Genomic DNA, 24,017 nt, shown 5'->3' with positions numbered 1-24,017 from the left:
GGGAGATGCAGTGACATTATAAATTAAGACAGATTTCCAGCATGGTCAACATTAAACACTGGACTTGAATGCCTATATTGTCATAGCACAGAAGCAACTAAGCCCAACCAGCAACACTGTTATGGCACCAATTTTTTTGCTGACAAAGAACATTGGCAGTTTCCTGGCTACCTGCACCCCATTTGAACTTCAAAAGGAGATATGCCAAACCTGACCCTGTCAAGTACAAATCAGCATCACAACAGTTTCTAAACTTCTAAAGTGCTCCCTGTCCTCCTGCTTCACTTACCTGAGACATACATGGCTGTTGTCTACCTGGACTTTAGTAAAGCTTTTGACACTGTTTGCTACAGCATTCCACTGGAGAAACTGGCTGCTCATGACTTGGGCAGGCGTACACTGGAAAGGCTGGATAAAAAAAACCAGCTGGATGGCTGAGCCCAAAGAGTGGTAGCAAATGGAGTTACATCCAGCTGGCAGCCAGTCACAAGTGGTACTCCCCAGGGCTCAGCACTGGGGCCAGTTCAGCTGATAAAGACATTAAATAATCTGGACAAGGAGATCAAGTGCACCCTCAGTAAGTTTGCAGACAACACCAAGCTGGGGGGGAAGTGATGGTCTCCTTGAGGGCGGGAGAGCCCTACAGAGGGATCCGGGCAGGCTGGGCTGAGGCCAATTGTATGAGGTTCAACAAGAAGTGCCAGGTCCTGCACCTGGGTCACAACAGCCCCACAGAACCCTACAGGCTTGGGGAAAGGTGTCTGGGAAGCTGCCCGGTGGGAAAAGACCTGGGGGTGCTGGTCAACGGATGGCTGAACAGGAGCCAGCAGTGTGCCCAGGTGGCCAAGGCGGCCAACAGCATCCTGGCTTGTAGCAGACACAGCGTGGCCAGCAGGACCAGGGCAGTGCCCGTCCCCCTGCGCTGGGCACCGGTGAGGCCGCCCCTGGACCCCTGTGTTCAGCTTTGGGCCCCTCACTGCAGGGGGACGTGGAGGGGCTGGAGGGTGTCCAGAGCCAGGCAGGGGGCTGGGGCAGGGGCTGGGGCACCAGCCTTGTGAGGGGCGGCTGAGGGACCTGGGGGGGTTGGCCTGGAGAGGAGGGGGCTCAGGGGGGGCCTGATCGCTCTCCGCAGCCACCTGACAGGGGCCGTAGGCAGCGGGGGTCGGTCTCTTCTCCCGGATAACGAGCGACAGGACGAGAGGGAACGGCCTCACGTTGCGCCAGGGGAGGTTTAGACTGGATATTAGGCAAAATTTCTTCACCAAAAGCTTTGTCAAGCATTGGAGCAGGCTGCCCAGGGAAGTGGTTGAGTCCCCATCCCTGAGGGTATTTAAAATGCGTAGATGTGGCGCCTAGAGATATGGTTTATATACAGACTTGGCAGTGCTAGGCTAACAGTTGGACTTTGTGATCTTAAAGGTCTTTTCAAACCTAAAGGATTCTATGATTCTATAAATTAACCATTCAGTAAGCAGACTGCAGGTAGCTGAAAACAATAACAGTGAAGCACCAGATGTGGCTCACACCAGCTGCACTTACAATAGTAATATAGCATGCCAAAGAGGTACTCCTTGGTGCAAGTTCTCATTGTGTCTATATCTGGAGTTCTGCAGCATTTAAGGCACAACCCAAGCATGCTCAAAGCACCCCCCCTCCTGATGAAACCACAGCTGAAGTCCTACCCCTGGACTCTACCCATATTTCCCTACTCTTAACAAAGATGCAAGATCCTCTGACAGTTTGTTCTCCCAGGCAAGTACAGTGCACTCCAAGGACTGACAGCTAATGCAGATTTCCTGACAGGATAAATGCAAAGTGAATATGAAGTCCTAGAACCACAATGGAATGTAGCAGGCAGTCTCTCTCCACCACACAGATCAGCTACAGCGATGCACCCAGCCAGTTTCTTGTATCAGTACTACCTACATACCAATACCAAAATACCCCATCTGTGTATGGAGCAAACACCACAGCAAATATTTTGGAAGCAAGCTGAGGTAACATTAGGTGAAGTTTTAGAAGTGAATTAACATTTAGGCTTATTTACATTTCCTAAAAAGTGATGATAAAGAACAGGTGTTTTGTCTACCCACTGTCACTTTAAAGGCACAAGATCAAAAATAACATGCTTAAATTCATTCTACGATCTACCTTCTTTTCACCAAGACCCATCTGCTCCTTCAGCTCTGTAGTGCCCACTCCCTGTCCTCTGCCAACTCTTTTCTCCTAAAGCAGAACAACTATTCCTACTGTGCTGTGTTGATGATACCCCTTTGGTATATGTCCTTTCATATTTCCTTCTTCTGCCCTTCAACCCAAACTGTGTTTTTTGAGCTTCTTTCCCGCTCCCATCCCCATCTCTGCTTTCCTCACCATTTGCTTCACAGGTTGCAGAATAGCTGGGTCTAGCAAAGACTCTTTTACTAGCCCAGTAATACTGCCCACTAAATTATCTGTTCTTGCTAAGTACTGATACACAGTAATTGAGATCACAAACCTGTTAATGTTAATCAGCTGATTAAAAGAAGGTTCCTGCAAAAGCTCGGAGCAGTCAGCTCACACAGAGCTAGACTGCTTTTAGTTAGACTGAAGTCACGAGGTAAACAGAAAATTGTTTCCTCGTCACTATTGCTTTGCTTCCAAATGATGCCTTGTCTTATCAGACTTTATGGACAAAAATAAAGGGCAGTGGCTCAAAACCCTTAGAAAACCACATAAGTGCTAGTGACATGCTGTAAGGCAACGAAATTTTAACAGCATGGCAAGGCAGACATGGTCACCTACCACATTCTCTTGCTGTTGTCTAACACCACAGTTAATTAGATGACAAGCCTCACACACATGCTTACTGAGCCTCTAGCAAGACTTACAACTATTTTATATCAACAGTGCTATCCTGTGCACTTTTATTTCCTCAAAATCTAAGGGTGAACATATCTGTTTAGGTTTTTCACACTTTTTTCCCCCCAGACAGACACACTTACTGCTCTGATTACCAATGCTGTTTCACTCGGGAACCCACATCTTTTAATGCATGTGCCAATACCATCTGTGATAAAAATGTACAAAGTTGTCAGAAATTCAAGGTCATGCTATTAATGATACAGAAGCCCCCTATCCCCAGTCATAGTTCCCATGTTTAAGACAAGCTCGCACACTTTACTGCACCGTAAATGTGCATATAAACTGCACCGGAACTGTTGACTACTCTCTTGCTTTACTACCTTTCACATTTTTAAGTTACATCATGAGTTTCTAGTCACTTAACAGCTGGACAAGCAGAACACTGAAAAACAACTGAGTTTTACAGTACTCTTATATGACAGAAGGAAGGGAGGAGGTAGAAAAGTCAGGAGTGAAGTTGAGTCTAGGGAGGGAGGGGTGAGGGAAAGTGGGTTTAGTTTTTGTTCTAACTTCTCACCACCCTACTCTATTAATGGCAATAAATGCATTTCCTTGAGTCTCTTTTGCCAATGGCAGTAATTGCTGAGTGATCTTCCTGTCATTATCTCAACCCATAAGCTTTTGATTGTATTTTCTCCCCCTGCCCTGTTGAGGATGGGGTGACAGAGCAGCTCAGTCAGCACCTCGTGGCCAGCCAAGGTTAACCCACCACACTGAGCACAGCTGGAGGAGCAGCTACAGTCATTCGCTTGACTTGAAAATAAATAGCGCTCAAATATCCTAGTTGCTTCCAAAATCTCCTTTCTACCCTCTTCTGCTATGTATCTTTTCTACAATACTCTCACACAAGTGAAGTCTCTTATCACCGACTAGAGTCAAATCTTCCTGCCAGTGTATGCCACATACCAAAAACCTTGTAATCCACCCTAATACGGTGGAGAACAGCAAAATACATCCAACTTGCCTCAGAGAGCCAAGGCTGACAGTACTCAGTCATTCATAAGCACAGGAAGAGCTGGTCTAACCTCCACTGCAATATGGGCATGCTGTTGTGTTACCAAGGTGCTAGCTCAGTCTGCTGCAGCAGTGCTGTGGGCTTGCACTCTACTATAGTTGTGGATTCACCCCACGGTCCTTTCGGCAATAAAATCTCACAGAAAGCACAGCCAAACTTGCAAGCAACCGCAATTATTTTGACTTATTTCCATCTAGAACAGCCTTTCTCAATGGCACTCACTAAGACATTTGCAGCTATGAGGAAGAGGGAGTTCATATCCCAGCATAGATATGAGAATGGAAAATTGTCACCTTACTAGAAAAAGGATCTTCACAGCCAGCAGGAGCTAAGAAAACAACAAAATGCTTTTTATAGGCTGTGCATATTACCGTACAATACAGCAAAACCAAAGAAGAAAGGGTATTTGTATGCCTAGCTGTGAAGCATTCTTCACTACTTGCCTTTTTAGATTCAAGGCAAAAGAGCTTCCAACATAATACAAAAATCACAGTATTTGTGCAGTTGTTCATAGGTTTGCTCTTTGGAGACTAACCAGACAAACTGAAACATGAGGTACAATACGCTACCCATCACACCGCCTACCCCCAAAGCAGGGAGGAAATGGAAATACAGATGGCCCAGAAGGAAAGTCATTGTTCTTGTAGAGGTACAGAAATTCAGTATAAGTTGCATAGATTCAGCCCTTGAATTTCGAAATTCATTACTTGGATTTAGTAAAATAATAATACTATTGTGCTAGTAAGAATATCTGCAACCACGCAGCCTCTTCCACCCTGCAAAGAAGGGAACTTCATAGATGCTTGTAAAGACATACTCTGTCATGCACAGCCATCTGAGCAAGACACACTAGGAAAATTATATAGTCCCATCCCAGACTTCCCTTTGAATTCAGTAACACCATTCTCCTGACTCTCTCTTCTCCTTATGTTCTCCCTCCTCCACAGGAAAAAGCCACAAGCTTTAGAGCTAAAAATCTGATAAAAAGAAATCAATCTACCTCAATTAAGAGAGGAAGGAGGTGTGGGGGAATAACAATACCAGGGGCTAGACATGGGCACTCAAACATTCAGAGAAATGCTTATACTGGCTTCACTGAAGTACAACAAATGTATACCTTACAGTCAACAAATAAGATTTTAAAATCCAGAAGCCACTCTCAACTACTCATAATAACCAAGTAATGTTTCAACTTCTGAATCTAGCCATTGACATATAGCTTCAGCATCAGAGGCTAAATTTGAGGGGGTTTCTGCATTGAGGTAACTTCTACCCATACATCTGTGTTGATAATCTGCACCAACAGAGCATATTTCACTGCAGCTCACATATTGTACTCTCGTCACCAGTACCTGCTATGGACAAATCTCAGATGTGAAAAGCAGAAATGTTAAGTTTTCTATCCCTCCCAGTAAATACAAACTCCTGTGTCTGAAAACCAGTTCTTCAACTCAAGCAACTGAAAATGTCACAAAGGCAAGGGAAGCTTCAAGGGAAAATATTGAGGGTTATATCTGTTTTATGGAATGAATATATTAGAATAAGCAGAACAAAGATGGTTGATTTTGTATGCAATGAGAACAAAGAAATAGCTGCATCACCACTCTTCAAAAACAAATTCCCAAGCCTTTGGAGATCTGCCATACCACACAAACACAGACTCCAAGACTGCTACCAGAGCAGATTTCTTTGGAAAAAGAAAACCTACAATGACAACAAATTGAGGTCTGGCAGAAAGTGTTTTTCAAGATGTCCTTGTGAAGCCATCTTTAAGTTAACCTTCATTCAAAATGTTTGATAGAATTTCATATCCAAGTTCATTTTGAATCATCAAATTGCCTGACGTGGTAAACTGAAGTTTTGCCATCCACCCTCCCACCACCCAACACACATACTCCCACTCTGAAGAACTGCTTTTGTTCTAAGATGATTATATTCCTCAGGCTCCGGTTACCATCAGCGCAGCAGTGTGTCACACATTCCCTCCAGCAGGAAAACCACCATGTTATATTTCTTTGTTTCTGAACTTACCCCTTTTACACTAATTTGAGGATTCTCTAAGGCAGAGGGTAAAAATATTATTCTTGTTTTATGACAGTGTTTTACATAATTTCCTCCCCAAAAGGGTGCTGGTCTGTACTGGTGGCCAAAAAACCTCAACAGGTAAGGACTCTATTTTCTTTTAATTCAGTGCCTACATGTACGACTTGCATCAGAGAAGCACTACTGTAAAATACATAACCCAGTATAATCCTACTGGCAGCCAAATTCTTTAAAACCTGGAACAACAAAATAGCATATTTTGTAGAAAGATACTCAGAAAAAACTATTTGCCAGGACCAGAACTACATGGCTACTTATTTGCAGCTATCAAGTATTGGCCGGAAAGGAGAAAAACAGAAAAATCAGAGGGACAATACAGTTACCAGATGCAAAGAAAGCCAGTCAGCACAGTAGGAGAACCTACTCAGTGATCTTTAAAAATGAAATCAAAGATTCCTTCCTGGGGCAGAGCTGACTACACTCTTTGGCAGAGCAGTGAAACTAATCTCCTGAATATAGAGCTCATTTTTTTCAGTATCATCTTGCAAATGAACATCAATTTTAACTTGTAAGTTTGGTAGCCTCTGTACTACTTCTGTATAAAGATTCAAAGAAAGTCTACTAAACCTTACTTGAATTTCAAGCATTGGTCACACACCAAGTTTGGTGTTTTTTATTATTACAACTATTGTATGCGGAAGATGCTCTTCAGACTCTGCAGAAGAAAAGTTTTGTTATAAAGGACAACATATTTCTTCAAGGACTGCCGGGAGCTATTTGGTCTCCCAAAGCTTATCACTTTCTGTAACTCTCTAGGAGGAAAGTAATTGCATGTATTAAAGATTGCATTCCTATCAGTTAACAATATACAAGGGGGGGGGCGGGGGGGAGGCGCAGGGGGCAACAGACAGCTATCAAATTGTTATTTAAGCATTCTTATGCATTACTCATGAGTATATGGCCATATTACCAAACGATGACATAGTTCAGTAACAGTGCATCTCTTCCTACAGACAAAAATAAAGTACAAATGACCTGTCCACGTGGATTTTCCTGTACTTCATCAGTCCTTTATAAAGGAAATTATTACAATGTCCTTATCGCTGTGACATTTCAAGTCAACATTTCTGTGGTTTGGAAAACATGTTCAACTACAATTGTCTAGTAACCCGAGATCTAGAAAATAAAGTGTTGGTCTGCAGCCTTATGTAGAAAACTGAAGGCTCCAACATCCCTGTTGCTTCAAACTGTAGCACAGAGAAAATGGTCATGTGAAAGAGGGAATCGGAGGCATTTTGCCATTGTCAAAAAGAAAAAAGATCCAACACAGTTAAGAAGTCTTAAAGATTGTAAACAGTACAATGGCAAAAATATCACAAGCAGATTAAATTAGCTTTTATTTATAAGACACAATACTTTCCACTTGCACTCAATGCAGACAGTTTATAAAGTAAAATATCAAGCTTACATTAAATGGTAAAAATATTTTGGAAAAAACAGTGCTTGTTATTTCTCACTGCAATAGTAGAAATCTCCATTCCAACTTCTTTTACAGCAACATGACAAGACAGGTTTTGTTTTAAGTAACAAAGGTGGATGGACAGGGATGCTGAACATGCAACACATTCAGAATTAGTGCGTATCTAAGGTGGCAGCTACAAAACAGAGCCTTGGCATACAAATGTTATGAAATATACAGCTTCTCTCTATGAACAGCCCAAGCCTACCACTGCAGCAGATTTTGAAAACCACATCGTAAAATAGCAAATTAGTTAAAATTTGTAGATACCCAACCACAGGAAAAAAGTTGGCAATTTCACCTCCCTTTCACAATCGCAGACCTCCTCTCAAAACACCTTCTGATCAATTCTGAAATAAGCTGAAGTCGTGCAACATTAAGATAGGCATTGACATTTCTAGTGCCAGTGCCACTTACCAACAGGAGCGATCGCCCAAGAAGAAAGGAAGACTGAAAAACAAGTTCAGCGCCAACTGTTTGTACCATGGAGAGGCACTGAATGCAGTGGGAGCCAGCATCCCATGCTTGCCAGAACCTAACTCACTACCTACCAAAAGGTTACTGTGAATTCCCAAACACCAATAAAGGAGGGGGGGGGAAAAGCAGCTTCATTTTAGCTTTCAGACATGTATTCTAGCTTTAAAGATAACCTAAACCCTGTATTTCAATGGTTAGTCACACTGATTGTTACCGAGTAAACTGACGGTTTCTTAGAAGATTTTCAGTACCCTAGTTTTGCCACAGCTGTGGGTTCTCCTACCCAGCTCAATCATTCCAGCTATTTTTGAAGCGTGGTTTGCGGCAACACAAAACTCTTGATTTTTATAGATTGCTGTGACTTAAAAGTTTTTGAAACGTACGCACCAAAAGTGGGCAAACTCCAAATCACCTGTCATCCTAGGATGAAGCACCATGACTGTTTCATATCCTTTTTCTTAGTTTTGTATGCCCCTATACCACGTATTTAGTTTCTCTATATATACACCATACTTTATAGCTGCCAAAAAAAAGACACTGTAGTATCACAACTGATGTGGTTTCCATTTCTAGAAGTCTCCTTCTCTGCTAATGCAAACTGGAAGGCAGCTGACAGTCTATGAAAAAAAACAATTTTCATGATTGAAATCCAAACGTGACTGAAAAATAAATAAATCAGTAGAGTTGTCAAGAAGCAACCAAATGAAGTAGAGGGATACAGTAGCCCAAACAACAAAACATACATGAAGAGAACAGCTTTCCACTCATATTTGCTCCTAATGGGAAATAATTGGTTTTGTCTACAAGTAAATTTGGTGAACAGGTATACTGAACAGCTCAATCTAAAAATGCATCATTAATGCTCAGCACAGAGATTATTTATTGTTTTCTAAACCTCAAAGCTAAGTGAATTTAATAGGATAACTAAAATTATACATTGTTGCCATTAGTATAAAATGCTGCCTCTGCTACCTGGTCTCTGCCTGAAAGTCAAATCCAGCTGAACTGAAGGAAATCTGGGGAGAATGCCACGCTCCAGATATGTTCTTTGGTTGATGCTCATTTGTACTGACGCTAAGATTAGTAAAACCCACACTTGTTCTTAGGGCTTGTGATGATTTTCTGAGATAAGGCTATGCTTCCTTAGTGTGCCTTTCTTAATTTTTTGACCTACAGCTTACCTCTGCTGTGTTTCTTCCTTTTCTTATACAGGATGCTTTGTTGGTGACTGATGAAAAATACGTACAGCAGACACTATACCTTTTAAAACAAAGTAGCAGCCTATATAATTACCTCTCCTTTTTCTGCTGCAGAACACAAGTAAAATGTGCGTTGGTGCATGCCAGCTACTATGAAAATTATTAGATTATTGCAGCTCTTCTTCCTCCACAAAAACACTGGCTTTGGGCATCAGAAATGGAAAGAGTCAGTTCCTAGTTTAAGGTACTAAAACAGAAATATTGAGCTCTTTTTTTATTATTTTACCAGTATGCAGTTATTTAATGCTTAAATCCAGGATCACAGAAGTTTTAGTTAATGGAAAATAACCAAGTAACCATCTAAGCTCCTGGTTAGACAGCAGATTTCCCAGGAAGTATTTACCATACATTCTTTATTCCACGGCAGGAATACCATCATGTCAATACCAGTAGCTTTTCATACTTGCAGGGAAAAGAGAACATGCAATTTATTTACACAGTTGTTTTTTTTCAACTAAGATGAAGAGTGCAGCCACTAGAGATTCAAATACAAACCCAAGGGTGCAGCACAGAACTAACACAACTTCTGCTGTACATCTTCAACCCTCAAGGGACTAAAAGGGCAGTGTATGTTACAAGTTGCCTGTATTACTGGAATGGGTGTAAGAGGTAGAACTGCGCCTCCAGAAAAAACAGGCAGAATCAAGTTAACAGTTGAAAAACTACATGGTGCCACACGTAAGATAGATTATACTGTGATAAGTAAACATAAAAACTGAATATTAATATCGTGGTAGAGACTAATTACTCCCACTATAAAACACTAAAAGGCATCTGCATCTTTACTAGACATGAGCCAGTAATTACCGTTTTCTTCAACGGCAAACAAGGCTACTCTTAGCTAGAGTATTTAGGGAATTAATCTTAAAGTTAACATGGACAAATTAATACCACATGCTTCAGCACGCTAGCACTCAAAGGAACAGTAATAACACAGCCCATACCATGTTATCCACCTATTCAAGCAGTACAATTGGAGTAATTCCCATCTCAACAGTAGTTCTATCAATACTAACATCATTGCAATAACTGGCAAGCACTGCTGTTTACTGGCAAAACTGGGATAAGCTTTGTTTTTCTGGCAAAACCCAGAATTCAGGAGAAGAGGAAAGAAGAGATCGACTACTTGATCATTGAACTATGGGCAAAAAATAGCATTCAGGCATGCAATAACCACTGTAACTTCCGAAACCAGAAGAAAAGCCAGTACTAGCACTTCCTATCATTTCACTGACATTTTCTTCACTATTTGTATAATGGCAAAAGGCCATTCAAATACAAGGGGGAAAAAATTACTACAAAATTACTGTCTTAAACTAATAAGCCTGAAAGAGAAGACTAAACCATGTCACAAGAAAGCAAACATGCTGACATCCCAGCTGCTACAGCCCACTGCCAGTAAGAGCATGAGAACAGTCTAAATGAAAACACTGCGCAGTTGCCAGAAGAACAGTTATACTGACATACTTCCAAAAAAACTCTCCCATTGGAGACTCTTCTTCCTTCAGCTGACAAAAGAGCCAGCTAAACAAATTCAGACCAGAAAACAGCTATCTGCAAGCACTAGCTGTTCCCAAAAAGCTAGAAAAAAATCTTTTTAATTATTCTGATAAGACACTTATATGAAAGTACATTTTCTGGGATCATTTAATGCTCCCTCTCTATCGCCTCCATCCAGGAAAAGGAACACGTTATTTTAACCTACAGAAGACAAAAGCAAATGTCTTCAAGTCATTTGAAACTGCAGATAGCAATCTGCGTCACTGCAAAGTTCACACTTCTTGGCAAAAAGCAGAAAGTCAGATTTGTTCAAATATCGTACAAGAAACAGCAGCAAACAAAGTATCAGTATCTACAAAAAGGTCACAAAAAAAAAAAACCCAAAACAAAAAAACTGCCAAGACCGGTTTTACATTTACCCTCACTTGTATAATAAAGCAGAATCTCCACTTAAAAGCCTGTCTTACCCAAGAAATTTATGTTTTAAAAAAATCCACCATGTGCCATGATGTTCTGACAAAGTATTATGACAGTACAAGAGGAAACTGACACAAACATATAGCTAAGGGGAATTACGATTAAACTCAAACTAAGATGGTATATAACACTCAAACAGAAAAGCATAAATAATCCAAGAAAAGTGCAGACACTTACTGGTTGCTCTGCACACATAAACAAGTGCTTAGGGTCTTTTTTGCCATAATTTCAGTGCTCCTATGGGTTATTTTAATAGAAATTGCCATCTTAAGTACAGGGTTCCTCCTTAAGTTCCACTAGTCACATCTTTTAAAAAAGGAAGATAACATCTTGAAAGACAAGTACATACACCCACTAACATCCAACACATTGCTTATTCATCATTATGAACTGGCTTTCATCACAAACTGGGTACACGAAAACCGATGTTTCTTAACATAGTTTTAGAAGTCTTCACAAGACTTTACCACATCACTTGCACAGCAGTCCCATCCTGTCCCCCCCCAAAAAAAAAAATCTTCAAAGCAATTTACAACTGAAAACCAGTAAGTTCACTTATCGTACGGTATTCAAAGGAAGTAACATCCAAAGTACTCCTATACCCCAAGACTCAGTGAACAACATCCCTAAACTGTTTTAATACACTTCTTGGAACACCAAGGACATTTCTGTAATTTAAAAAAAAAAAGTGGTAGAAGGCGACCTTACATCAATTTTCTTGCATGCTTCTCCAGATCCATCACTGGAAACTTCTCAGTAACTGGGAAAACGACATAATGAGATAACAGCCACAATCACAGTTAATCTGAACAAATGCCATTATATTTCCAAACCATTGCCTGCATGTGAGCTGCAGCCACTCTTGGAAATAAACATTAGAATACCACAATTCTAAACAAAACTGTACATGTGTGAACTGGAGATTTCAGAAGCGGTCAACATCAGCTGCACTAAGATTACACACTAGATGTGGTTCAAATAGCTTAACTGCTGTGTCAAATTCAGACCCACATTCTAGTAAGTTTAGCACCATGAGGTCCACCACACTTCAATGCTGAAGGCTGAAAAGCTTGAGCTATCCTTTCCATATGATGTATAACTTGAGACATTATCATTTCTTAAAGTCCATTCAGTTACTGACTTTTAATCCATAAAAGCCAGTTGTCTAATAGAGCTTGCCGAGATTCATGTAGACAAAAAGGTTTGTTTATCAGCAAAAGGCCACACTAAGAGATGACCACATGAGAATTTCTACCGTAAGACCACAGCTAACATTTACACGGAGATACCTAAATCCTTCTAGGAAGAAGCCCTTTTCTAAGTTCGTGGTGTAAAAGTAACCTGTTAAGACCATTCAGCCTTTTGCACAATAGAACTGGGACTCTAGACAGTGCTACAATGCAAATAGTCAAAAGCATCCTTAACAGAATATTTTCACCAGACTTTCCAATACTGTCAGACAGTGTTTACAATGGCCAAGTTTATCAAGAAAAGGATTATTTATACACAAACAACCTAGCAAGTATAGTACTTGAAATGGTAAAAAAAATTTTTATATATGCTTAAGAAAAAAACCACACAAACCACAGCACTACTTTGGCATATCACTAAAATAAGACACAATCATGGCCAAATTTGAAACATTTGCAACCTTAAGGAATAATGGCAATTTAAAAAAAAATATTCTGAAAAGTCACACTCCAAGACCACCTATGTGTATAAAGCCAGTTTTTACCCAAGTTTCTGGCTCTTGGGTTTGCAAGCACACAAGAGAGAACATTAAATGACTACAGGCTGATCTTACCATCTTGATGTTCTAACTATTGTTCCCAGGATATAAGAAGTATTATTCCTAGACCACTATGATCTGTATTAGTTATCTCAGTAGGTAACTGAAATAGATTTTTTAGCAAATAGCTTTTGCTGTGTATAAAGCCAGGTACTTTAGGTCTAGGCTGAAGTGAACATCAAGAATAATTTCTTGCTTATTTTTGCTAGAGAATATTAGGAAAGTATTGTGCATAACTGAACAACTGCACCTTAATGAGGCATACTGCATCCTCATCAAGTGTGTCACAAACCTGACAATCACTGCAGACAAGTTCTTCAAGAATTCTTTCTCCTCTGATCAGTGTAAGTTTTGTCCTAACATACTTCTAATTCTTGTGATACCTCAGTGGTGGTACCAACAATCTTCTGCTGAGTTCAATCTTCCCACTAAGAATCTACCAGGCTAAACAACATTGGCACTTAGATTTCTATAATAATTTTTTTTAAAAAAAAAAAAAAAAAAAAAAAGGACTTTTCCTCCAAAAGTGTTCAGCCACACTTTCAGCAAAGTCTCTCCTCCTTTGCTTTTTTGCACATTAAATATGAAACCTAAGGATGCAAAGAAGTGCTGCTGTTTGCTAGGCCACTGCCCACTACGTGTAGTTTAAGTATTTCTTTCAGGCTCCAAATGCCTTTTTATTTAACTATCAAGATCTGCAAGTTCTTAAGAAGTGCTTATTAAAAGAAAGCACACTTCGCAAATGGGGTGGGGGCATTGTCATTGATAGACATTATTAGTTTAAGAGGTATTAAGAATGGTCCTTAAAAGCGCACAAGTGACAGAGTAAAGCTCCAGTTCTCTCACTGAGTCCTTATGGCACTTGCTACAATTACTGTTCACCATCAGCACCTACAGAGAACACCAAAAGAAAGCTAGATGCTGTGCCAGTGGAATGAAAAGGAACATTTCCCTAATTACAGCTTCAAAAAGTATTCACTAACTGAGTGTCTATGGGTAATAACTATTCCACATGGTAGAACAGTCGGTTCACCATTTGCTGAGGCTAAATGACACGGTACATCTTCATGTCAGTAGCTGTTGGCAACGCAACACGTGTTGTGAGAGCACAAGTCAGAGGTCTAACAAACACGCACTATTTGCTCCAAATAGATAACACAAGAGAAAATGAGCAAGGTTGCTGTTGATGGATGGTCTGCTGTGGTAACTAGTGTGTTCCACTGCAGCAGAAGACACGCCACCACCCTTCACAAGAACTGATTATGCTGTCTGGACAACATACACTAACCCAATTTTGTGAAACACTCCAGCAGATATATACTGTAATCCAACTGCCCCCACATTTTTGGCAGGTCCACCTACCACAGTAGTGGTTTTGTGAAAGGAACACACTTCCCAATGGTAGAACAACCACCTGTAAGTATGCAGGCTGGCCCACCATTAGTCAGTAGCAGTTTTCTACCAAATGAAGTAATTTATGAGAAGGAAAAGGAACTCTTCCTTACCAAGACCTTGGTAACCAAAGAAAACCTACAAGTTTTTTTCTTCTTGCTTCTCTTAAGTGACATGGAAAAGCCAAGCTATGTAAAGACCTTAACCTTTCATCTCACTAAAGCATATATCCATATAGACATTCATATATTTATTGACCATCCTTAAACAGACAAGCCAGCTAGAACAAATTTATTTTAGTAACCAAAAATAATTTCAGCTGTGCTGATTATTTCCAGGGTGGCTAAACATTTGGAACTTCATACAAGGAGAAAACATTTTCTCCTCATCAAGTCATAGCTCTTTGAGAATTTGTACACAATAGCATTAACTCTGTGCCAGTTCTTTGTATAATCTTTCCTTGGGTAGAGCCTTTTTGTTTCAAGCAGATCCGTTACTCAGTAGACAAGTCTATTGCACTTTGCTAATGCCTAATAAACTCAGCATATTCTCTCATTATTCTTTGCTTTCCTTAAAAAAAGCAGCCAGGTTTTATGATAAATAATTTTACAACTTCAGAAAAGTTAACAACTGAACCTGCAACCTTTCCAATAGGCTCTTTTTTTTTTTTTCCATAAGAGACCACAGTTATAAAGACAAAAAATCTAAATTATTGCCTTTGATGTGCACTAAATAGCAGATTTGGGGGATATATGGAATGCTCTAAAATATAGACTTTCTGTTCTTTTACTATCTCATTCCTTTCCCATTTGAATTTCATAAGCTGAGCTCAAAACCAACATCTGCCTGGATAGTCCCTTTACACAGATGTGCTTTGTCAGATGGTGGAGCTATTTGAACTAGCATATTTTAACTTGTTTAAATGACAATAAAGATACCCTGGGCAATTAACAAAACCAGCATATAAAAAAGGGATAGTGGGAAAATAAACAGTTTAGACAGAGGAGAAGGCAACTGGGGGGGGAAAAAAAAAAAGTGCTGATAGTAATTTGCACAGGCTACACTGGAAGGCTATCATATGAACAAGTTCCTTTGTTTCTCAGAAGAAAAACAACTTTAACATGTAAGTTGATATACACCAAGGGAAAAAAAAAAAAGCCTACCTTAAAGCCATACTGGAAGTTTAAAACATGCTATATTTGAACAGGGGACGTAGGGATGTATCAGTCACAGTTTTTAGAAAAAAAACAGATGCTGATTTTTTCCACTTTCTCAATCATTAATGCCTGCCACATGACACAATAAATAGTCCAGGACAGCTTGATTCATGCTAACATTACTTGGCAAACGAACACTCAGAGAACGACAGGCAAGCACGTATGTGGTACGCATCAGTAACACACAGGTTTTATAAAATAATTCATTCTGCACATAATGGAGAAAAACCACACCACACATTTAAATACCTTCACTTTCACTTCCGCTTCACAGGAGCGGTCTACCATATGAAGCTTTCTATGAAAGAGCCTTATGGAACCAGAGAGACCATGAAATGGTTCAACTTCTATTGTATCTAGAACATCTTACGCTATGTCTTTAAATTCAAACACGCATAAACCAAACATTTTGATGTGGACATTTCACTTCCCCCCGCCCCCCAATCTTCCCTCCTCAATCCATCCTTTACCCTTTTGAAAGCTTACATGAAAGGGAAAAGCAGGAGAAAAGATGAGCATCTACTAATTTAAAAGTAAACAGCATTAAAGGATGCAGCCAGGTTTTAAAATTTATATGGCTTAAGACACCACTACTTTGCATTACACAATGGCAATAAAACAACCTGCTTAGTGTTTCCTTCTGTAACACCCACTCTGATACTCCGTTTCCACACTATCCCAATATATTCGGGCAATGACATTCAGCCCCACATTCTTGCAAAAAAAAAAAAAACCAAAAAAAAACGTAAGTGTCTCACTGCTTCCTGCAGATTCATTATTAAAATTCAGCTGTATTGCCAACATATAAGCAATACACAGCTTCTTCACCAAGTCCTAATAAAAATCACATTTATTAACAAGTCATCAATAGCCAGGGAGTTGAAAAACTGTACAACACCTGGCTGTACACTGCTACAGCTAAACTACTGCTGAGAGTAGGTTATTTAAGAACAGATTCAAGTGGACCAAGTCAACTTAAACAGAAGCACAAGTTAATATTTACCAACTGCATTTACTTCATCTGGGCAGTTCACATTCATCACCCGAGTTTCACAGGATCAACCCTGTCCCAATGTTTTCTTTTCAAACAGACCTGACTTAACCAGAAGTACTGTATTTTAAATTTATATGCAGCTACCAAAAAGTCAACGAAAAACATTTTCTAGACTATCTGCTGGAACTAATATTTTTAAACAGTTTCTAGGCATGCAACAAAGTGACACCCAGTACCAATATAAAGGTGTCTTTTCTATTCTGTAGCAGAGTACTGTTGTGAGCCGCTTTCTAGCCGACAATACCACATTTCTCATTCGATCTACCACCATCTTAACAAAACAGTATCAGTTATACACAAGCACTTGGATACCACACAACACTGGAAATGGAAAAGGACCAAGAGAAAGAGGAAATCTAAGGAAAGTGTGGAATTATCACGTCATTTTGAAGGCCAAGATTGAGGTTCTCTAATATACGTTTAAATGGTTTGTATTTTTTTCCCCAGATTGGTCTAAAGACCAAGTGATGACAATTTCATTATGGTAATCGCCACTGAGAAGGATCTTTAATATTATTTTACTTTATATGAAGTACTATTGTGTCTTTTCTAAATTAGAAAAAAAGTGCTATTATATCACTCTTCATGTTGTACTTTTGGAAGGATCTAGAACACATGGAAAGAATGACCGACACTTATTTGTAATACACCTTGAAACACCAAGATGGACAAGACAAGAACAAGTAAGGTACGTGGCACACTTCATTAGTGCACTAAATTTTTAAACTACATCTATCAAAGGACATCACTACGATTTATAAACTTTGTACACAGAGATCACAGTAAGCAGCAAACCACAGCAGCAATGGAATAACAGGGAGAAGCACAGCAAACTACTACAATACCCACATGAAAGGGAAAAACTAAGAGAAAAGCTGGTTAACCAACCTGTTTTGTATGAAACTACTAAAAGTCACTCTTGTTTCCCCAACTCCTTCTGCCACCACTACAGCCCTGCTCTACTTCTCCATTTATGAAGCAAAACAGCTATCAGTAATCCAAGAGCAATAGCATCTGTACCAGAGCCAGAGTCATCAGCTTCTAACCTGGCAGGTTGCAGGGGACAACACAACAATCTTGCAGCTAAGAATTAATTTCTCACTGACACTCCATCAACTGGAGAAAAACCCCACTGAAGCATTTCAAATATCAGGGGAGAAAAAGGGAAGAGCCCAACGCAACCACAGACTGCACAAAATTTGCATCTGTCTTTTCATTACACTCAATGTTAAATTTTATGAAGTAATCCACAAAAATAAGTGACTGAATTGCCAAGACAGTCATTTTGTCCAGTGACATGTTAAATTAAGAAAACATACATGTACAACAAACTTCAGAGACTCATTTTTACGTTCTAGTCAGAGAAGGATAGCTTCACTGAAGTGCCTGGGCATTTCACTTCTTCCCCATTTATTACAGACTAGTATAGATGAAAAATATCCATTAGCAGAAACTTAACCTGTTTTACAGAAGAACATCTTTTTCTATCTCCTTGTACCCTGTAGAAAGTGAATGCCACAGAAAGGACACAATTTGACTTTTGTAACCTTTGATATCTTCACTTGTCTAAAGATCAAAATATCAGAAATCATGTCCAATGTCATATTATATAAGGGACTGAAGTTACATTTGAAAATTATGCAGCAAACTAAAATTAGCATTCAGCAATTAAAACTGGCAATGCCTTCCTCAAACGAAAGAAAACAGAATTGGAAAGGTTACTTTTAACCCCCTTCCAAAAAAAAAAAAGCTCTGCTGCCTTCAAGAACCTTGAGAGAGACAGTCAAAAAGTTAATACTCCGCAGTTTCATTCTCTGACAAAATCAGGTTAATGCATCTAAAGTTTAAACACATTTCCTTTTTCCTCCACTTAAATCTTAAGAAAAAACCTCAGGTACACTAAATCTGTAGTATATCTAGCACTCTTGCTCTACTATGTACATTGTTCTCTATAATGGCAATAAAAGCCTCATTTAACAGTAACTGAAATAGTTCAGGGGTTCCAAAAATGAGAAAATAAAGAGGAAAGGAAAAGTTTGCATATGCTGAAAGGAGTTAAAGTTTTATCCTTGTAGAACAAGAACTTAAAGCTTCTTTTTCCTCCTGCTTTCCCCAAAGGATCAAGTCACTTTCAACTAGTGACGTACTCAAGGCAAAGCATCACCTTTTTACCTTTGCATTTATTTCATATCAGCTAGTTCCATGGTACAGCCACCCATCAAAAGTCTGCTCCAAAATAAAATTTCAAAATAAAACCACCACCCAGCACAAAACCAAAACATAGAAAGGAAAAATAAACTAGGTACAGGGTAATAACCAGTTCTACAGGGGAAGCCTGCCTCCCTGTGGCTGAACTAACCATAAATTCCATTTCTCCAATTCGTTCCATTACACCCAGTAAATCTGATGAGCCAACAGTTACAAGCTTCTAGTTCAAGGCAGGCTGGGGTTTGGGTTTGTTTGGGTTTTGGAGTTTGGGGTTTTTTGGCTGGCTGGAATTAATGAAAAAATAAAGATATTTCTAATTTTAAGAAACACTGGCAAAAGTTAGCCATCTCTCCTTACTGAAAGATTGCTTTTAGCCTCCTCCTCTAGATAGCAAAGGTGGGGTGGGATGGGAGAGAGGTCCAACTTAAAAAACAACCGACACTCTTTACACGGCAACAAAAGCAAAAGCTTGTCAGCACTCTTGTCACCTAAATCCAGAAGGCTCCAAACCTTGGCTCAGCTGCAGCTTAACCTAACAGGCCTCTCTTGGTGCCTTAGCTTTCAGCAGTAAATCCCCTTTCTGCCTACAGGTCTCCTTCAGGGTATGCCTAGGAGGATTTCACTCTTGGCAGCAGCCAGGAAGCTTTTGGTGCTTTCAACAAGATGCAGACATTCCTCTGTCCTGTCTGAAGGGCTCAATTACATGGGGCTACTTTCTTAATGCCTAGCACAGTAAGTTCTTTAGAAAACAGCTGGGGGTTTTGGCTGTTTTGTTTGTTTGGGGGGGGGGGGGGGCATGGGGTCCCCTCAATCCAGTCACTCTATTGTGCAAGAGCTTAGTGGTTAAAGAAATCAAAACCTGTGTGACAAATACTCAAATTCACAGCAGCCTTAGGAGGGGATCACATCATCAAGATGACTTTGGCTTCAGAGAGTATGAGCAGCTTTCTAACCATCTTACAGAAGCTGCTCCATTTTGTGCAAGTCTAAGGCACAGAGCATAAGCCACTTCTGCTACGGGTTAGGAAATTCATCCACAATAGGAAGGGAAGTTCCAGTCTCTGCTCCAAAGGCTTTTTAATATAAAACATATTAAGTGAACACAAAAGTAGCCCACATTTTTCTCAATCTCACAACTGTTGGGCTTGCAGCTTGCTTTCTTCTGTGTCACAGCCTCTGTTTGGGGAACTGTTTCTCTAACCTTTAAACAAGTGAATCAGACTCACTCTTTCCAATCTACAATCCAGTGATCTGGCTGGAAAAGGAGTGAACTGAAGCCATGGCATTCTCATGCTTACTATCATTTTAATTGGAGATTCACTGGAGGGGAGAAGAAAAAAAAAACCAAACAAAAAACAACAAACCACATTTCTGCCCCCTCCAAGAACATGTTGAGTGAAAGGCTTCGACTCTACCCTTTTCTTCCTTTCAAGAAAAAAGGAAAGGGTTGTCACACCCTAAATTCCAGACATAAAAGACATTATTTCTTTCTACTCTAGTTTTTATGTCTAGGTCCAGAATGAGAAGCATTGCACCTTCCTTTTTTATTATTATTATTTACATATTTAACAATGAAACAGCTTCTACTTTGTGTGCTTTAGACCCTTCCATGCTTGCTTCCCTCCCACCAAGCCACAGCACAGGGGCCAAAAACTTAGGCAAGGCTGTACCGCACACTGCAACAGCCAAACAGCTTTGCAGATCTTACTAGAAAGGTTGTAAATGGAGAACCAAAATAATTAGAAGCTGACATTAATCCTGACACTATCCTAATAAGAAAAAAAAAGAAAATCACTCTTTTCTCACACTCAAGTGCAATCCTGGCAAAGGGCAAACAACTTCAAACTCTCCTGAAGAGAAAAGAAATTGGTGATGTTCATCGCATCACAGGACTGGTGACTGTGCCAGACAAGTCCAGTATGTCTGGGTAACACACTATATCTGCGTACGGAAAAAAAAACCCCTCATCATCCTTGTGGAAAAAAACATCCTGTTTGTATAACCAGATCTGTAATTAACATGCAAATTGCTTACACAAATGAAGTACTATCCCCTCCCGGCTTTTGTAATTTTATAGACTGAACACGGCAGAGACTTCAATTTATTAAAAGTGATGTTCTTCTGCAAGCAACTGTTTCCATTATATTGAAATAGTGGGCAAGTAATAGGACTACATGAAGTCATACACACCAAGAAATTTACTACAGCAGGGTTTCTGTTTGTAAGTTTAAGACAGTTTGTGTTTTTGTTTTATGCCAGGGTCTGACACTAAGTTAATAAGCCTTTTATTGAGATTCAAAAGCCATTACATTACACACATCTTCCCCTACTTACATTTGCTAACCTACACTGAGGCCCAGGATTAAATTTTACGCTTCACTGACAGAAAATAGAATCCTAAATCACCAATCCACACATAATTGTTAATTTCCCCACTTGTTTCTTGTGGTCACAGTACCTACTTTCTTCCTTACCACAACCTACTTTAAACTTTCACATTTGTAAACCTAGCACTGAGCTTCAGCTCAGGCCTATGAAATGTCTCTTTTTCTTCAGATTATCTTCACTAAACTGTCCCAATTACCCAGACCAGTAAAGTTTACTAGATTTTGGGCAGAGTGATAATGAATTACACTACCAAAGCAAGTATTAGTATCACAGATCTCTTAAAACCATAATAAAACCTCCTACTAATATCAATAATAAACAGCAGCAGGTTCTAGCGATAAAGTACCAGACTCTTACTTAGAAAAACTGGTTTCTTTTCTATTTCATTCTCACCTAGTCTTCTGGGTGACCTTGGGCAAATCACTATCCCCACACTGCAGGTTCCCCAGCAGTAAAAATGAATTGAACAGACTTGCAAATCCGTCTGGTAACATCAAATGAAACACAACGCAAGAGTTAAAAATATACTTCCCTATCTGCAGATATATTTTCCTTGATAGCTCCTCTTTATCCCATTATACAGCAGCAGCCTAAGATTGCTTTTACTTTCCAAATACACTCCGGCAGTTCTTCAAGAAAGGCTTTAGGCTATTGCCTTACTTTTTATCACATGCTTGATCTATTTCTCCTATTGTATCTACTTTGAAGGACTCAGAACTTGTATTTAGCAATACACACTTAACACTTACTTTATTATATCAAAAGTTGCTGTTGAACGCATTCCTAAGCTATGGAGAGAAAATAAAACAGGACACATCAGAAGAGAGAGCCAATTATCAGCGAGCAGCGACTTATTCTCTAGACACTTTCTCACACAAGTAATCACGCAAGTATTTGCTTCCACGACCTGCCACAGGAACCAATCGGCAGATTTTTACCAGGAATACATGCACCGATGAACTGAACCGCAGCCGAGCAACATAAAGACCCCTCTTATACAGTGCTAGACTTTAAAAATGCTACTTTTCATTTAACAGGAGACTGCCATTTATTAGCAAATAACGCTGCTGAACTGCAGTGCACCGCTCACTTGCCCTCTTCGCATTTCTGGGTTTGTGTGAGATTTTTTTGAAAAACTGACGCAGTGATGAGATGCTTTTTCACTTTTCCTGTTCCAAAATATAAGGCTTAAACCATTTCCAAAAGCTCTTGGCTTTACTAGTCTTTGGGAGTAAAAAAGGCCATACACAAAAAAAACCTTAATTTTTTCTAGAGTTAGTGGATAAAGTTGCTGCCTCCCACATCATGCCACAAAAGCCTGTTTTGCTTGATACAGACTATGACATGCTTCCAGCTATTCTCACGATCAAGGAATTACCACAACACATGGGAAAATTTCCTTAACAAGTTGACAGAGGGAATAATGAAAAAAAAAAAAAAAAAAATCACTCCAGCACTGTCAACAGACAACTTCTTGAACATTAGTAACCGAGCCATTTAAAAAAAAAAAAAAAAAAGAAGAGCCAGACCTTCCACACCACAGGCACGAAATGTGACAAATCCGGCTATTCCCTGAAATACTGCAAAACCGATCGGAAAACGGCAGCTTTTCGGTGCAGCGCTAAGGAAAGAAGAAATCGCTGTACATGGGGAGAAAAGGCATTTGCGGCTGGGATCCTCGGTTCTCTCCAGGGGGAACCGGAGCCCAGGGGACCCCGGTGCCGGCGGGGAAGGAAGGGGCCGACGTTACCTGCCCGGAGCGGAGAGGGGCCGAGGCGGGGCCCCCCCGGCCCGTAGCGCGGCCCCGGCCCCCCCGGCCGCCCGCCCCGCTCTCCCCTCCCACACCGACTTCCCCCGGCCCGGGACGTGGCCAGCCGCAGTTGGACGGGGAGCGACGTGACGGGGTTGAAACCGGTCTGAAGTCCACAAAGAAGCCATCTGCCTCCGGGAAACGGGCTGGGGAGCGGCGGGGGCGGAAAGCCCAGGGGAACTTGCGCCCCGCCTGAAAGCGAGCGGCCCCCCCGCCCCGCGGGGCTGAGCGGATCCCCCCGCCCCGAGCCGCGCCGCCTCCAGCCCGGCCCCGGCCGCCCCGCTCCCCCCGCCGGAGCTCCGGGATGGGCTCTCACCTTCCTCCCGCCGCCGCCGGCCAGCGCGGCGCTGCCGCCCGAGTACATGTAGTAGGCGATGCCCAGCACCCAGAGGAAGGCGAAGCAGAGCAGCAGCCGAGACCTGCGCCGCATCCTCCCTCCCGCGCCGCCACCAGGAAACGGCCAGCAGCAGCCGCCGCCTCCGCTCCTGCCGCCGCCGCCGCCGCGCAGGGTCAGGGGGCAGAGGGCGAACGCCCGCCCCCCGACCAATCCCGCGCCGCACGGCCCCGCGGGGGGCGGGGCGGGACGGGGCGGGGCTACCGGCGTCGCCATGGTTGCAGCACGCCGGGCCGCCGCGCCGCCGCCTCCTCGCTCAGGGGCCGGGGCCGCGCGTACCCCGCGGCGGCAGCACCGGAACGGCCCCGCTCGTCCCCCCCGCCCCCAGCCGGCCGGGCCTGGCCCGGCCCCTCCCCGCCGGCGGCCGCGGGTCTGAGGGGCGCACGCTGCCAACAGCCGGGCGGCGCGGGGAACCGTCCCCCCTCCCTGCGGCGGCGGGACCGCCCCGGCTGCGCCTTCCTCGGGTGGCCGGGCGGGGAGAGCGGCCGGCGGGTGCCGGAACGCGGCTTCGGAGCCGCCGCGGGGGCCTGACCCCCGCCCTCCCCAGGCCGAGCGCGGCGGAGTGCCCGTG

At 41.6% G+C, this 24,017-nt stretch overlaps 1 protein-coding gene across 1 annotated transcript in view; it reads right to left on the bottom strand.

Annotated features, from left to right (window-relative positions):
- Positions 1-23,567, bottom strand: part of GALNT2 (polypeptide N-acetylgalactosaminyltransferase 2) — a 98,733-nt gene extending 75,166 nt beyond the window's left edge. The window contains exon 1 of the mRNA XM_037391071.1: positions 23,369-23,567. Within this exon, the coding sequence (XP_037246968.1) occupies positions 23,369-23,482 (114 nt within the window). The 5' untranslated portion in view covers positions 23,483-23,567. The remainder of the gene's footprint in view (positions 1-23,368) is intronic.
- Between the last annotated feature and the right edge of the window lie 450 nt (positions 23,568-24,017).

The sequence above is a fragment of the Falco rusticolus genome, chromosome 6 (genome assembly GCF_015220075.1).
Source record: "Falco rusticolus isolate bFalRus1 chromosome 6, bFalRus1.pri, whole genome shotgun sequence".
Lineage (NCBI taxonomy): Eukaryota > Metazoa > Chordata > Aves > Falconiformes > Falconidae > Falco > Falco rusticolus.
This window is presented reverse-complemented; position numbering and strand designations above follow the sequence as displayed.